The 14,765-nt window shown below is 52.5% G+C and overlaps 5 protein-coding genes across 5 annotated transcripts; 3 read left to right on the top strand and 2 right to left on the bottom strand.

The window, feature by feature from the left end:
• Positions 1 to 99: 99 nt before the first annotated feature.
• Positions 100 to 2,561, top strand: POX_c03796 (Nuclear elongation and deformation protein 1; the record flags this gene model as incomplete). The annotated part of the gene is made up of 3 exons (XM_050112685.1): positions 100 to 208; positions 314 to 676; positions 742 to 2,561. 3 exons carry the CDS (start codon positions 100 to 102, stop codon positions 2,559 to 2,561), a joined length of 2,292 nt encoding a protein of 763 aa, XP_049970241.1.
• Positions 2,562 to 3,292: 731 nt separating this feature from the next.
• POX_c03795 (uncharacterized protein) lies at positions 3,293 to 5,017 on the top strand (the record flags this gene model as incomplete). Its single annotated transcript, XM_050112684.1, has 1 exon — positions 3,293 to 5,017. The coding sequence occupies one exon, from the start codon at positions 3,293 to 3,295 to the stop codon at positions 5,015 to 5,017; it is 1,725 nt and encodes a 574-aa protein (XP_049970240.1).
• Positions 5,018 to 5,295: 278 nt separating this feature from the next.
• POX_c03794 (Mannosyl-oligosaccharide alpha-1,2-mannosidase) lies at positions 5,296 to 7,039 on the bottom strand (the record flags this gene model as incomplete). Its single annotated transcript, XM_050112683.1, has 4 exons — positions 5,296 to 5,381; positions 5,437 to 5,611; positions 5,685 to 6,732; positions 6,816 to 7,039. The coding sequence occupies 4 exons, from the start codon at positions 7,037 to 7,039 to the stop codon at positions 5,296 to 5,298; spliced, it is 1,533 nt and encodes a 510-aa protein (XP_049970239.1).
• A 2,987-nt stretch (positions 7,040 to 10,026) lies between these two features.
• On the top strand, positions 10,027 to 12,806 carry POX_c03793 (Histidine biosynthesis trifunctional protein; the record flags this gene model as incomplete). The annotated part of the gene is made up of 3 exons (XM_050112682.1): positions 10,027 to 10,867; positions 10,950 to 12,515; positions 12,607 to 12,806. The coding sequence occupies 3 exons, from the start codon at positions 10,027 to 10,029 to the stop codon at positions 12,804 to 12,806; spliced, it is 2,607 nt and encodes an 868-aa protein (XP_049970238.1).
• A 695-nt stretch (positions 12,807 to 13,501) lies between these two features.
• Positions 13,502 to 14,573, bottom strand: POX_c03792 (Fe-S cluster assembly protein dre2; the record flags this gene model as incomplete). The annotated part of the gene is made up of 2 exons (XM_050112681.1): positions 13,502 to 13,812; positions 13,931 to 14,573. 2 exons carry the CDS (start codon positions 14,571 to 14,573, stop codon positions 13,502 to 13,504), a joined length of 954 nt encoding a protein of 317 aa, XP_049970237.1.
• Between the last annotated feature and the right edge of the window lie 192 nt (positions 14,574 to 14,765).

Below are 14,765 nucleotides of genomic sequence, written 5' to 3'. Positions count from 1 at the left end.
CAGTAGATTTTCTTCAACTCTTCCATTGTATTTTACTACATCCGCTAGGAAATCCGGTCTCCCTCTCAGGGTGCTCCACCACCCTTCAACCTCGGCGCAATGCAGTATGTCCGTAGCATCAGCGGCTCCGTCTCCAAGACATGGAACTCAATCAATCCGGCAACTCTGAGTGGTGCGATCGATGTGATCGTGATTGAACAAGAGGATGGTAAGTCGGCAAACGGTGCAGTGTTTTGGATCACAGAGGGCGTGGACTAGCCATCGTCTACCTGGACTATGTTGGCTGATTGTTCTACTTCGCTCTCGTTCTCAGGTACCCTCGCTTGCTCGCCGTTTCATGTCCGCTTTGGAAAGTTCTCACTTCTCCGTCCGTATGAGAAAAAGGTCGAGTTCAAGGTCAATGGAGTGAAGCAGGAGTATGCCATGAAATTGGGAGAAGGAGGCGAAGCGTTCTTCGTCTTTGAAACCACCGACGATATCCCCGCGTCCTTGCAAACCTCCCCGTTGGTGTCTCCTGCAGCGAGCCCTCAAGTACCGGTTCAAGATCTTGGAGCAAATCTGCAGGAGCCTGAATTTTTGGACCTGGAGAAGACTCCCAGTGATGCCTTGTCCGATAGCGCGAGGACTCCACCAGGAATCCATTTATCGAGGCAATCACGGGCAGCCACGGATTTAGGTGCGATAACCACCCGCACACCGAAAAGATGAGACCCTTGTGTAAATTATCTAACCTGTGGGTAGGTGCGATCACGCCACTGTCACGTTCACCTGCAGATTCGGACTCGAGTCCTTTCGGCACCGGCTCGCCTAAACCTCGACTTGACCATTCGCTCTCGGACAATGTGATAGGCGTCAGTGGCAGTCGATCTGATGATGGGAACCCAACGTCTCAGGCCGGGCTTGACCCAGCTTACGGGGATGATTCTGAGGAGAAAATGCGGCCCCGAAGTCCACCTCCATTGTCTCCTCAAGAAGCCATGTCTCGTGCAATCTCGTTATCGAAGAAGCTCTCTGGCTCAAATATACCCTCGCATGTCACCGAGACCGGTGATTTGATGTTAGATATGACAGGGTACAAGAGCAATGAGGAAGACGCGATTCGGGCCGAGGTTATGGCGCGCAAGATTCTTGCTGAAGAACTGGAGGGTAGTTATGACATCGGCGCACTCATTGGAGCGGATGAGCATGGGAACCTCTGGATTTACAGCAGCGAAGAGGCCAAAGAAGCTGCCTACCGGACAACGGCTTTGAGATCCATCCGAACTACAAAATCCGGCGATGACGATGCAGTTTCTGACCCTGGCTATCACAGCGAGGGTGAACATCCCACCATGGAGCCGAGCATGGCCACTCGTCATCATCGGACCAAGTCCGATGTCCAGCCAGGTTTTCCAACCCCGCCTCAGTCCCCAATTCAGGATTCCTTCGCAGCAGAAACCCGCAATTATGCCAAGACCCTACGGTTGACCAGCGACCAGCTCAAGGCACTGAAGCTCAAGCCGGGCCCGAATTTCATGTCCTTCAGCGTGAACAAAGCAACCTGTACAGCAAACATGTTCCTCTGGAATGGAAATGTCCCTATTGTGATCTCCGACATTGATGGAACAATCACCAAGTCTGACGCCCTTGGACATGTTCTCAACATGATTGGGCGTGATTGGACCCATGCCGGTGTTGCCAAATTGTACACAGACATTGTGAATAACGGCTACAACATTATGTATTTGACCAGTCGGTCCGTCGGCCAATCGGACACAACACGGGCATACCTGAACGGTGTCTGCCAAGATGGATACCGTCTTCCCAAGGGACCGGTCATTTGCAGTCCTGATCGTACCATGGCGGCGCTGAGGCGGGAGATCTACTTGAGGAAACCAGAAGTCTTCAAGATGGCTTGCCTGCGTGACATTCTCGGTCTGTTTGCCGGCAAAGAGAATCCCTTCTACGCTGGATTTGGCAATCGGTTGACGGACGCTCTGAGCTACCGATCGGTGAACATCCCTTCGACCCGCATCTTCACGATCAATTCCAACGCCGAAGTGTCTCTTGATTTGCTCAGCTTGAACAAGTACAAGAGTAGCTACGTCACTATGCAAGAGTTGCTTGATCATTTCTTCCCCCCAGTCAGTCTTCTGGTACAATCTGGAGGAGAAGGATATACCGATTTTTTGTATTGGCGCGATACCCCGCAGGATCTCGAAGATTTCTCTTCCACCGATAGCGAAGATGAAGAGGAGCCCATGGAAGACGAAATTGTTGAAGAAGAAGAGGATGCGGACGAGGAGGATTACGAGGAAGAGTTGAGCGAAGGGGAAGGAAGTGAATACCTCGACGAGGCTGCAGCAGATGAAGAAGGCACCGATCTGGGCGCCAGCTACATTTCACAAACCTCCGAGGCGCTGTCCTATGCTGCTGATTCAATCGAAGAAACCCTTGAAGGTGATCTTGAAGACGATGATGACTTGGAGGCAGCATTGGATGCGATCCCCGAGGGTGTTTTGCCGGCCACGAAAGTTGGTGCCATCACTCTCCCTCTTCGACCCAAGTCTCGGGATGTATGAACATGCTTTGTTGTACACTGATCGGCTTCTTCGCGGCAAAAAATCGAAGTGGAGCTGCCTAGTCCTCTCATATACCCCTGCTTTCCTGCCGCCCCTGTCTTGGGATGGCAATTGCATCCACGCATTTTGCTCACAATACTTCTGGGTCCCTGTTCTTTTGAAGCGCCTCTGTTCAGCACAAAATGCATTTCTGCATCATCTCAAGTCCGCATTTTGGGGTCTGTGCTTGTGTGTCACATGTCATTTACATTTTCTGAGTTCTACGCATTTGACGGCGTTTGAAGCGTTTCGGTTTAGACATAGCCTATCTGCATATCAACAATTTGTCCTGACTCTGCTCTTCACTTTTGGCACCTAAGTGATCTTTTCCCCCCAATTCTCAATGACATCCTCCGTTCTTTGCTCATAATGTGTGGAAATATTGGCTATCACAAAGTGATTGGGCAGGCTAGTGGGCATCCTGCAACTCAATGTGAAGGTCGGCAGTGGTCGGGTCAATTTCATGGACTCCACATTAGATACCCGCTGCTGCTGTGCGGGTGGTTCCACTGAGTCCATGGCGGAGCTATCGCTTGAGCCAACTCGACCTTGAGCTTCCTACTGGCTACTAGTTTGGTTCTCTACTCCTCTCTGGAAAATCTGTTAATGAGTATTTAGACCAGCTACAGAACATACTCGATTCAACGCCACGTGCCAAACTTGCTTCACTTATCCGTCTGCTGCACGCAAACATGAACAAGCTCTGGCATGCAGACGAAATGCCTGTGCGGCAATCTCCTGCAACTGAGTATTTCGATCTCGGCATTTATCAGCGAGATGTGAGCACCGATAGCAGCGATGCGCAGGTCTGGTTTAACCGCGGTCTCATATGGGCATATGCCTTCAATCACCTCGAGTCAGCGTTTTGCTTTGAACAGGCCATACTATTTGACCCGAAATGCGCAATGGCATATTGGGGCCTGGCCTTTGCGCTGGGACCAAATTATAACAAACCGTGGGAGCTATTTGACGGGCAGGACCTTTCGGTGAGCACTACGCGCGCTCACGTAGCGATGCTAGAGGCTCAAAACCAGAAAGATAGAGCAAGTCCTGTCGAAAAGGCGTTGATTGATGCCTTGATGCAGCGTTACCCTCAACGACAGCCTTGCGGTGACTGTGCTACTTGGAATGCCCAATATGCTGCAGCCATGACTTCTGTGTATCAGAAATTCCCGGAAGATTTGGATGTCGTGGCTCTGTACGTGGACTCATTGATGAACTTGACTCCATGGCAGCTTTGGGATCTGTCCACAGGACTGCCCTCCCCCCAGGCCCGTACATCGGAGGCGAAGGTTGCCCTGGAGCGTATTCTCACTCAAGAGAGGGCGCTGCAGCATCCCGGTCTTTTGCACCTTTATATACACCTGATGGAGATGTCTCCCACCCCAGAGCTTGCCATTCCGACTGCGGATTACCTGCGAGGTCTGGTGCCTGACGCGGGTCACCTTGAGCATATGCCAAGTCACCTCGACATTCTGTGTGGTGACTACCGTCGGGCCATTATCGCGAATACTTCGGCGATTCGAGCGGACGAAAAGTTCCTCGCCAGACGAGAGACGGGACATTTCTACAATCTTTATAGATGTCATGACTATCATTTCCGCATGTATGCCTCCATGCTGTCGGGGCAGTCGAAAATTGCCATTGATACTGCCAATTTACTTGCCGAATCAGTCTCGGACGATCTCTTGAGAGTCAAGTCCCCTCCAATGGGGGACTGGTTGGAAGGCTTCATCGGGGCCAGAGTACACGCTCTGATCCGGTTTGGTCGGTGGGACTCTATTCTTGCACTTGCGCTCCCGACAGATGCAGATCTTTACTGCGTCACAATCGCCATGATCCATTATGGAAGAGGCATCGCGTATGCTGCTACTGGGTGCCTAAAAGAAGCCAAACGAGAAGAAGTGCTGTTCGCAGCAGCTCACTCACGTATCCCTTCATCTCGAACCATCTTCAACAATCTGTGCGTCGATATTCTGGGCGTGGCGGCACTGATGTTACGGGGCGAGATAGCTTATCGTCAAGGAATGTACGATGAGGCTTTTGCCCTGCTGCGACGCGCAGTTGAAACGGATGATAATCTCCCATATGATGAGCCTTGGGGCTGGATGCAGCCTTCACGACACGCTTTAGGGGCATTATTGCTTGAGCAAAATCGCGTCCAAGAGGCCATGGACGTGTATGCTGCGGATCTCGGGCTCGATGATTCATTACCTCGGGCCTTGACACATCCAAACAATATCTGGTCTCTCCATGGATATCATGAATGTCTTGTCAAAATGAAGAAACATGCCGAGGCGCAAGCCATTCAACCGCATTTGCGATCGGCAATGGCGTTCGCTGATGTCTCCATCAACTCTTCGTGTTTCTGTCGGCTGGAAACAGATACGTCCGCTTGCATCGAACAATCCTTGTAAAGATTCAGAGCTAGGGAGCTCGCACCTATGACTCCTGTCAAATAGCCTCTCCCAAGCACTTGATCCGCAGTATTACTGCATGGATTTGTCTACAATTTCAAATTCAAAGTACGTGCTCTGCTGAGGCCGAGAGCTCCAGTTTTGGATCAAAGACCCTCAGAATCGAGCTCCGCAATTGAGTTATATGAATATATACCTACGAAAGGTACCAAGAGAAGTGCCATGTGCAGCAGACAGGCTATCTACAACTTGTTCAAAGTTTGTCCAGCGGAATGAGCCTAGGTGTGTTGCACACGCACAGGGTGGGCCTCGGTGTTGAAGACAAAACTGTTCTTTTTTCCAGTTTGAACTTGCCACTCGGCATCTGTGACTGTCAGTGTTTGGTATTTTCCTCAAGACAGGATGCGTGTATCGCCTACCTTCCGCATGGATAATGTACGAGTACTTCATGACTTCGGCAAAGAGGAAACTCTCCTGATTATCGTACTTTGAGCCGCCGTTGGGTGCATTGACGTTACTCAGAGCAGCGAAACCAGAATCAGTACGGGCGGTAGCGTTGATGGCTACAAACGCATTCCACGCCCAGTCGCGGTACTGTAATCCGAGTCAGTCTTTTTGGAGGCTTCCACGAAAGAAAATGCAACAAGGGGAGAAAGAATCGACATACAATTTCCTTGCCAGTGACGCGATATGCGTAGTAGAAGCTCTCAATCACCTCTGGGCGAAGAATATACGCGCCACTGGTGATGTAGAAGCCGGCTTTTTCATAGAAATCTTTCTGGTCACTGGGCACCTGCTTGGGATCCCAGCCCCAAGAGTCAGGTCCAATTTTGGTCAGAGTTGCATTGTAAGTAGCCTCGCATCCGTGGACCAGGTTCAACCCAAAGTCAACAAATTCCTGGCGACCCAAGACGGTGCCACCCAAGAGGAAGCTTCCACCGTCAAAACAGGTCAAGTGTTGCGAGCTCAGATAGTGTTGACCGTTCTCATAAGACGTCAACCAGGTCAAATCTGGGCGCGGCTTTGGGTGGGCTTGCAAATTTTCGATGGTAGACTCTGCGGCCAGGACCCAGCGGTCTCTGTACAAAGCAAACCGGGTCGGGTCATAGACGAACATCTTGATCAAGTACTCGTAGAATGAATCGTCACCACCATCCCAGGAGACGCGGCCGTCGGTAAACATGCCAGTATCGATATCAATGTTACTTCCCACCAGGCCTGGGAAAGGTTCCCCACTGGCTGGCTTGGGGTTCAACAGATACGACTCGGCCTTTTGGCTGAGAGTGGCATATTCATCATCTCCCGTTAAATCAGAGAGGCGAGTCCATTCTAGGACCAAGGTGCCCGTCACTGCCAGTCCGTTGGTGGTCGAGCCGTCGTTGCCCTGAGAGGTGATATTGACATCATTATATGGGACACCCGACCCAGTGTTGAAGGCGAATTTGAGAACATCTCCGAGGTTCTTCGCCTGGGTCAGGAGGTTGTCCACCAAGTCCGAATCTTGGACCATATACGCCGCGGGGCCCTTGAGCAGATCATATCCAGACAGCATGCCTCCCAGGTACCGAATGGTGGTCTCAAACAGACTGACTTGGGAATCCGTCTGGCTGTAGTCGATCTTCGAGATGTGATCCAGGATGGTGTTGACTACATCCGTCTTGCCCATGATAATAGCAGTAGACAGAGCATCTACAGCCGATGCACCCCATCCATTTCTATATTCGGGGGCATTAGCTGCTGCACTTTCGCCCATCCTATCTTTGCTCCACCTCTCTCAAGTCTCTTCAGGGCCTCTCACCTGGAATCACCATAGCCATTGCTCACAGGGTGCAGTTCATCGTGAGGAAAAGCATATTTCATATATCCATCCCATGCATGCTGAAAAGCCTCTTTGACTGCTTCAGCTTTCTCCTGAGAATCTGACTTGTGACCCAAGACTTTCTCATGCTCAACCAAGGGATGCGCGACGGTTGATCCGACCAGGCTGAGAGCTGCAAGCGAAATGGACGCCGGGAAGCGCATGATTCCAAACTTCTCAGTGCCTGTCTTTCTCTTTTGGTAAAGGTGGAAGTTCTACGACGGTCACGGAGTCGGCGGATACCACAAGACTATGCAAAATGATAGCGATCCCCAGTTCGCGCCCGAAGGTGAAGTATGTGGAAAAGAATGTGATCAACAGAGTCGCAAAGGATCGACTGGCCGCGTTGGCGGATGATGAGCGACTCTTTAAATGAAAAGTGGATCACCTCGACTCAGCAGAATCATATATACACAGGACCTTTGATCCAGGAGAATGAGGTGTCAGGAGGGAATCATGCAGAAGAAAGTATGATGATGCAGGAGGCCCTCCCAAAAAGGGAACTGGGCGGTCACACGGGCAATCTTGTTTACTTCCCAGTTTCGTTCCATCAAAGTCTGGTGCTTGCCAACACCTTCCCCTCTTCTACGGTCCACGGACCCAAAGCCTACTGGCTGATCTTCAAGCAAACTCTCTAGCAACTGATCTTCAAGGGAATTGCTGGTAATACTGCAAAGGGGCGGCAGAAAGATCCCCCTGACTCCCGATTTCTGCGCTGCAAGGTCCCTGTCCGACTGGCCGGAGACTCGGGGAGAAGGGGGGCAGGGCAGAGATCTACATTCTATCCTGGCATCATTGGCCATTATTGTTTCCGATGCGCCTGGGAGGCATGCGGTGTTCCGCCCGGATATGCTATCATCATATCAGTGCTTTGGAACTAAACGGAGACTTCACACCCTGTACATGGAAAGAAGCATTTGCTCGAATCATGGGCATTCCTACCACAGACTCATCCCGCATGGTCTCTCGATTCCAAGGTCGCTTTACACCTACCGGATGCAACAAGCGCATACAGCGACCGCAGTGAAGCTTTCACACGGTGAATGACAGTGGCAGATGATGAAGATGCAGATCAGTCTTACCGAATGAAGTCTAAGCTGCTCTTGGGGGGTTTCCCTAGCGGAGAAAGACTCATAACTGGCACACCAGGTGCAACGCTCCTCAAGAGCCTGCGTGCACAGGGCCCTGCCGTGGACTGCGGAGTAGTATTTAGACCCCCCGCTTCACTCAAAATGTCCGGCTTCGCTAGGCCACTATCTCTGCACGAGTCAAGCCTCTGATGGTTTACGGGGGGTATACACTTCAGGGAAGTAGCTTGGTGTAATGTCCTCCCATATCAAGCCGTCTGATCTTCTTCTTGTAGTCGCCTGACCATGTCGGAATCAGCTCAACAGACCCATGTCAACATCTCAGTGATTGCTCAAGACATGCGGCAGCGTTGCACTGAGAGATGGGCACACCATGCGGCTATATGGCAGCTGCGACTCTCGTTGAGCACTTGACCGATCTGCATCTTCCCTTCGTGGAGCGAAAGTGTATGATCACGACGGTCGATGATGGCTCAGTTGGAGACGTTGATCGGCAGTGCATCCATAGGTGGTGACAATCATTTTTGCAGATGCCAGGCAGGATAAGCAAATGGGTATTCTCGTAACGAAGCGAGAGAGTACCGCCGCAGGCTTGATTTCGTTCTTGCAGAGCAGCGCCCTCTTCCAGACTGGTAAAGTTGCAGCGACAAGGGCATACCCGGAATCACCGAGATCCAGTTACTTTGATTCCAATTCTGCCTCCTCGGTCATTCGATCTCGGGAGTTGTTGCTTATGTTCTTTTTAGCCCTGACCAGCAAGCAGCTTTGCGCATCCAGGCACAAGGGACACCAGGTTCCAATCGAATAGATTCAAAGTCTCCACAGCCTCAAACACCCGAGGTTCTCGCCCACCAGCTGGAACGTACATATTCTCCTCTCCGTATCTCCACCCCGTCGGAGCACAGAGACTGTCGTTTGGTCATCGGGCAACGGCCGCGGCCGCTTACCCACCACACCTGGGGATGACTCAAGGGCTCAACTTCCAACTCTCAGTTTTGTACAGAGGCCACTTTCCTCCAGTCTGTTTGTTGCTACCCTGCACTACCAACCAAGCGAGTTCTGTGCAGAGCACTCAGAAGCTGCAAATTTTGCTTGAGAATGATACTCCATCATACATTAGATTTTATTCTTTCTGCATATTGACCGTGTCTTCACATCAATGATGACTACGGGGAATCAACTGGGTTTGCACGGCTCACAATTACCTCTTTCGGTCTCGTGGTGTGGAGAGCCTCACTAAGCGTTCAGCGCCGCCGTGTTCTAGGGCTGTAAGCACCGTCTCCTTCCTCGAGAATGTCCCACAACACCCTTGCTGGAGACTACATTTTTGTCTGTGTCTGGTCCATCGGTAGTTGGGTGTCCTCATCTCCCCATGTTGGCTAACTTACAAAGTACAGATATTTCAAGGCCATGGCCCAAAGTCGAGGAATGAGGGTTGTGGGCGGAGAAGAGCACTAGATCGGCGAGCCTGATCGATGTCCACGCGGTGGATCAGAACAGAAACAAGTGCGAGGCAATTTACTATGCTGACTTAACGGCCCCCAACCATGACATTCTCCGACTCCTCATTCCCTCTGGCTGCATGAGCTAGCCCTCCTCTCACTCGGTTCTCTACGAGAGTCCTCAGCACAACCTTTCCGACAGCTTCAGAGTCGTGACTTGCGATCGCGATCATGGAATCCGTGTATCTGTCTGATCTGGGAGGCAACTCAGGTGAAGTGGGTCCCGATCTCTCTCCAGATCGCTCTTGAGTATTCAGTCATTCTTCAATCCAGGGGACCGTGGCCGTGTCCACTCAAGGCCTGGTCTTCAGACGTGACGGGTGGGTGTCCACTGGCCCCAGTGGCAGGTGGGAATGGCGCAACCGTCCGGCGGTAAAAAGACAATTTCCAGATTGGGCCGGGAAGAGTCATCGCTCGGAGGAAACTATTTCCCTCTGTCTTTCGCCTGCACCATTCCTCGCCCCCTCCAAAAGGAACCCTTTCATCACAAATTCCCTTCTCAATCGACTTCTCTTTCCAATTCTCTGTTTGTTTCTGTCGTTTTCATTCCACCCATCCGCCATGGCCACACCCTTCCTGGTCGCCTACCCCTCCAACCCCACCTCCGGCCTCTCTCTAAAGCAGATTGCCTACTTTGGCCGAGTGCTGGTCAAGGTGTCAACTCTTGCGGAGGTGGAGCAGTTCTTGCGCCAGAATTTCAGACAGCTCGATGTCTACGTCGATGCGACAGCCATCTCCTCCACCGGAGATCTCGTGGATATCCTCAATGCCGGGGCCGCCAAGATTCTCATCACTCTGGACCAATTGACCGTCCTTTCCCAGGAGCAGTCCGTCCCCTCTTCAAGGCTACTGGTCTCCGCCGCCACAGAATCCCAGATCGATTCCTTGCAGCAATGGATTGCTTCAGACGCCACCGAACGGAACGATGTCAGCGTGGCCACACCCGCGGTTTCCACTGCGGCGAGCAAGTTGAACATCAGTACAGACTCATCTCGCCTGTTCACAGTGTTGGATAACCAGGCTGTTTCTGAGGATGCCATCGGCGAGGTCGCACAAAAGGGAGCCATTGCCATCCTGTCTTCGGAGACATTGACTGTGGAGCGTGATGCGGCAGGTCAGATCTCTGCGGCCAAGTTGATTGCCGCGCGCGCAGTGACCGACCAGTCAAACGGTCTCTATGCTACATCCGTGACAGACGAGCGAGGCTCATGTCTCGGAGTGGTCTGGAGCAGTGACGAGAGTATTGCAGAGGCGCTCCGCACCGGAACCGGGGTATACCAGAGTCGGAAGCGTGGTCTGTGGTACAAGGGTCAATCCAGTGGCGACACTCAGGAGTTGATTCGCATTGGCTATGACTGTGACGCAGACTGCCTGGTCTTTGTGGTGAAGCAGACTGGACGAGGTCAGTTGAGCCCTACCCTTCATCAGTGGAGCCCCTCCAAAACAATGCTTGATCTAGCTAACTCTTGGTGACTCATTTCTAGGTTTCTGCCACCTTGGCACCGACTCGTGTTTTGGCACCTCCACCGGCCTGTCGCGTCTTCAAAAGACCCTTCTCGCCCGCAAGGCCGATGCTCCGGCTGGATCGTACACTGCTCGCCTGTTCAATGAACCCAAGCTCGTCGAAGCTAAAATCATGGAGGAGGCTGAGGAGCTGTGTCGAGCCACGACCAAGGAGGAGATCGCTTTTGAGGCTGCCGATCTCTTCTACTTTGCCCTGACCAAGTGTACGGCCGCTGGCGTCTCTTTGGAGGACATCGAGCGCAACCTGGACCTCAAGAGCCTCAAGGTGAAGCGGCGCAAGGGCGACGCCAAGGGTCCTTGGGCCGAGAAGGCTGGCCTGGCGCCGGCCTCGACCACGGAAGCCGCCTCAGCGCCTGCTCCCGCCCCTGCTCCCGTCGTTGAGCAAGAAACGCGCATGGAGATGAAGCGTGTCTATACTTCCGAAACCCCCATCACCGAGGTCAAGGAATTCTTGAAGCGTCCTGCGCAAAAGTCCAACGATGCCATTGTGGCGTTGGTAAAGCCCATCATCCAGGATGTGCGCGATGGCGGCGACGCTGCTGTCCTCAAGTACACCCACAAGTTTGAGAGGGCGACCTCGCTCACCTCGCCTGTGATCAAGGCTCCTTTCCCCGCCGAGCTGATGAAGCTAACACCCGATGTGCAAGAGGCCATCGACGTGAGCATCGGCAACATCCAGCGATTCCACACCGCGCAGAAGAGCAGCAATGATACCCTGAGGATGGAGACCATGCCCGGCGTCGTTTGCTCTCGCTTCTCGCGGCCGATTGAGCGCGTCGGATTGTATGTCCCCGGCGGCACGGCCGTGCTGCCTTCCACCGCTATGATGCTGGGTGTTCCAGCCATGGTTGCCGGCTGCCAGAAGATCGTGCTTGCCTCCCCTCCCCGGGCGGACGGTAGCATTTCACCCGAGATCGTCTACGTCGCTCACAAGGTCGGTGCGGAGAGCATTGTTTTGGCCGGTGGTGCCCAGGCCGTGGCTGCGATGGCTTACGGCACCGAGTCCGTCACCAAGGTCGACAAGATCCTTGGCCCTGGCAACCAGTTTGTGACTGCGGCGAAGATGTTTGTCTCCAACGACACCTCTGCCGGTGTGAGCATTGACATGCCTGCCGGCCCTAGTGAGGTTCTTGTCATTGCCGATAAGACCGCCAATCCCGCCTTTGTTGCCTCCGACCTCTTGAGCCAGGCTGAGCACGGTGTTGACTCTCAGGTCATCCTGATCGCCGTCGATCTCAATGAGGAACAGCTGCGGGCAATTGAGGATGAGGTTGACACGCAGGCTAAGGCGCTTCCCCGAGTGGACATTGTCCGCGGGTCTCTGGCCCACTCGGTCACCTTCGTGGTCCGTGATATCAACGAAGCCATGATTCTCAGCAATGAGTATGCCCCTGAGCACTTGATCCTCCAAGTCGATCAGCCAGAGGCCGTCGTCGAGCAAGTCTTCAATGCTGGCAGCGTGTTCATCGGTCCCTGGACCCCCGAGAGCGTCGGTGACTACTCTGCCGGTGTGAACCACTCTCTCCGTAAGTCACTTCTTCCTTTCTCATTTTCATCCGTCTATTCGTGTTTTTCTCTCTATCTTTCTTTTGAATCCAAACTAATCCTGTCCTCCAGCCACCTACGGCTACGCCAAGCAATACTCCGGTGTCAACCTTGGCTCGTATCTCAAGCACATCACAAGCTCTAACCTCACTGCGGATGGTCTGCTGAAGCTCGCCAAGACGGTCGAGACCCTGGCCGCCGTTGAAGGCCTAGACGCCCACAAGCGGGCTGTCAGCATCCGCGTTGCGCAGATGAACAAGGACCGCTTGTAAGCGAAACCCGCGAGTCTTCGTGGGCAAAGTGTCTTTCATTTTTGTGTTTCGGAACGTTTGTTTGTGGTTATGTTTCCTTCCCATATGATTGCACGACGGGCTTTAGACAACGAAAAGAAGGGTTTCGAAAAAAGGTTGTCAATAACGTTTTCCAGCGAGTCATGAATATTCTCAAGTCACCAGCTCTCAGGTTCCTTTTCTCGAGCATTCAAGTCTAAAGGTCATCACTTACTGGTTCCCATGCTAACAAACCTACTCGGAACCCAATCGGTTGCATGGTCTGATGAATGTGGATGCATTTCTTTTTACATGGATGTGGAATAGCAGGGTTAGCACGATCTTACCCAACTATTCTAATTACATGGCGAGGGTACTGCGAAAGGGCTTTATGTAACTGAGAACACAGTAAGTGCGAAAGGTGTAAAAATGGTGTGGATTCAAGATGCGGGATACAAGCCATGTTCCCCAATGAGGTATCTCTATAAAGGTATCAAAAACAAAAATCACAAATGCAAAAATGAAACCGAAAAATGGTCAAGGGAAAAGAAAAAAAATAAAAGGAAACCAAAAAAGAATGACGTCCGCCGAGGGAAACGTGCTGTTGGACTCTGGACCGGGACGTGATCCTCCATTCTCAAATTTGAGTGAGAATGGAAATCCGGACGATAGGAAACCGGAAAAAAAAAAAAAAAGTCTTATAACTGGGCAACGTCGTTCAAAATCTGTACCTCCTGGCCTGGTTTGAAAGCCGGGAGACCAAGGTACGGACAACCGGCGCAGCGGAAAGCGTCGCCCAAAGCACAGCTCCCGCAGGAGCCGGTCTGCTTGCCCTGGACGGTGAAATCGAGCTCAGCCAGATCGTCGGACTGGAGCTTGAGAACGTTCAGCTGCTTGTCGGCGTTCTTGCGGCGCTCTCGATCTTCCGCCTCGAGACGATCGGCGAGACCGCAGGTGCAGTCCTTGCAGGCACGTCGCCTCCGACCGGTCTTGGGCTGGCACTCTGGAGCTGGAAAGATAGCAGAGCAAAGAGAGGGCACCGGGTTAGCAAAGAGGATCACACTGCAGTGCTGTCGACAGAAGCATAGAAATCAGGGATGTTCAAGGATTGCCAGGGAGACACTTACGAGGTACAATGGGTCTCGTGAAATCTTCTTCGTCGAGGAGGGAATCTTCATTGATCAATTCGTCGTCGTCATCATTATTGTCCGTCTGAGGCTTGGTGTTGGTCTCCACGCTAGCTGGAGCCGCAAAGCTGCCCATGATCCCTGTCAGACCGGTCGTCTTCTTCTTGCGACCACCCAACTTGAGCGGGACGACCGAGGCTTGCTCAAAGTTTGGCTTTTCGAATCCAGTCTCATTCTGCACCAATCCGGCCATGATGGCCTCCATGGAATCCGCCGCTGTCAATGGCTTATCCTGTGTCTGCAACTTGGCACCAGGCTTCATGGCCGGCACGAGGGTGGTATACACATCCCGAGTCAGCAATTGAAGAGCCTCGGTGCGTCTCGAGCCGTCGGTATCGGTGAGGAGGTGAACGTGTGAGTAAGTGTTGGGAGAGAGCTTCACAAGGCCAGCAGAGAGACGATCCAGCATTTGCAGATCAGTTGATTGGCGATCAAATGTGGTGAAGAGGGCGTGGAGTTTCTCCTCGTGGGCGGCGATGGAGGGGGGAGCGAGAAGAAGCGTGCGCGGGGCATCGAGGGGCTGAGCTGAAGCGTCCATGCCGAAGTCGTCGCTGTTGTCGATGGTCACGATGGAAGGTGCCATGATTGAAATAGCGATGCAGGAATGTGGAATTGTGGACCGTCAAAGAAAATGGATGCCCGAGGGTGCACACTCTCTCTTGAGGAACGGCTGGGTGAGAGGGAAAAAAAAAGAAAGTTCACGATGATCAAAGTGAGGGGTGGCGATACGTGACCGGCCGATGGAACTGATAACCAATTCGAGATCCACTCGTGA

Source organism: Penicillium oxalicum, chromosome III (genome assembly GCF_001723175.1).
Source record: "Penicillium oxalicum strain HP7-1 chromosome III, whole genome shotgun sequence".
NCBI lineage: Eukaryota > Fungi > Ascomycota > Eurotiomycetes > Eurotiales > Aspergillaceae > Penicillium > Penicillium oxalicum.
This window is presented reverse-complemented; position numbering and strand designations above follow the sequence as displayed.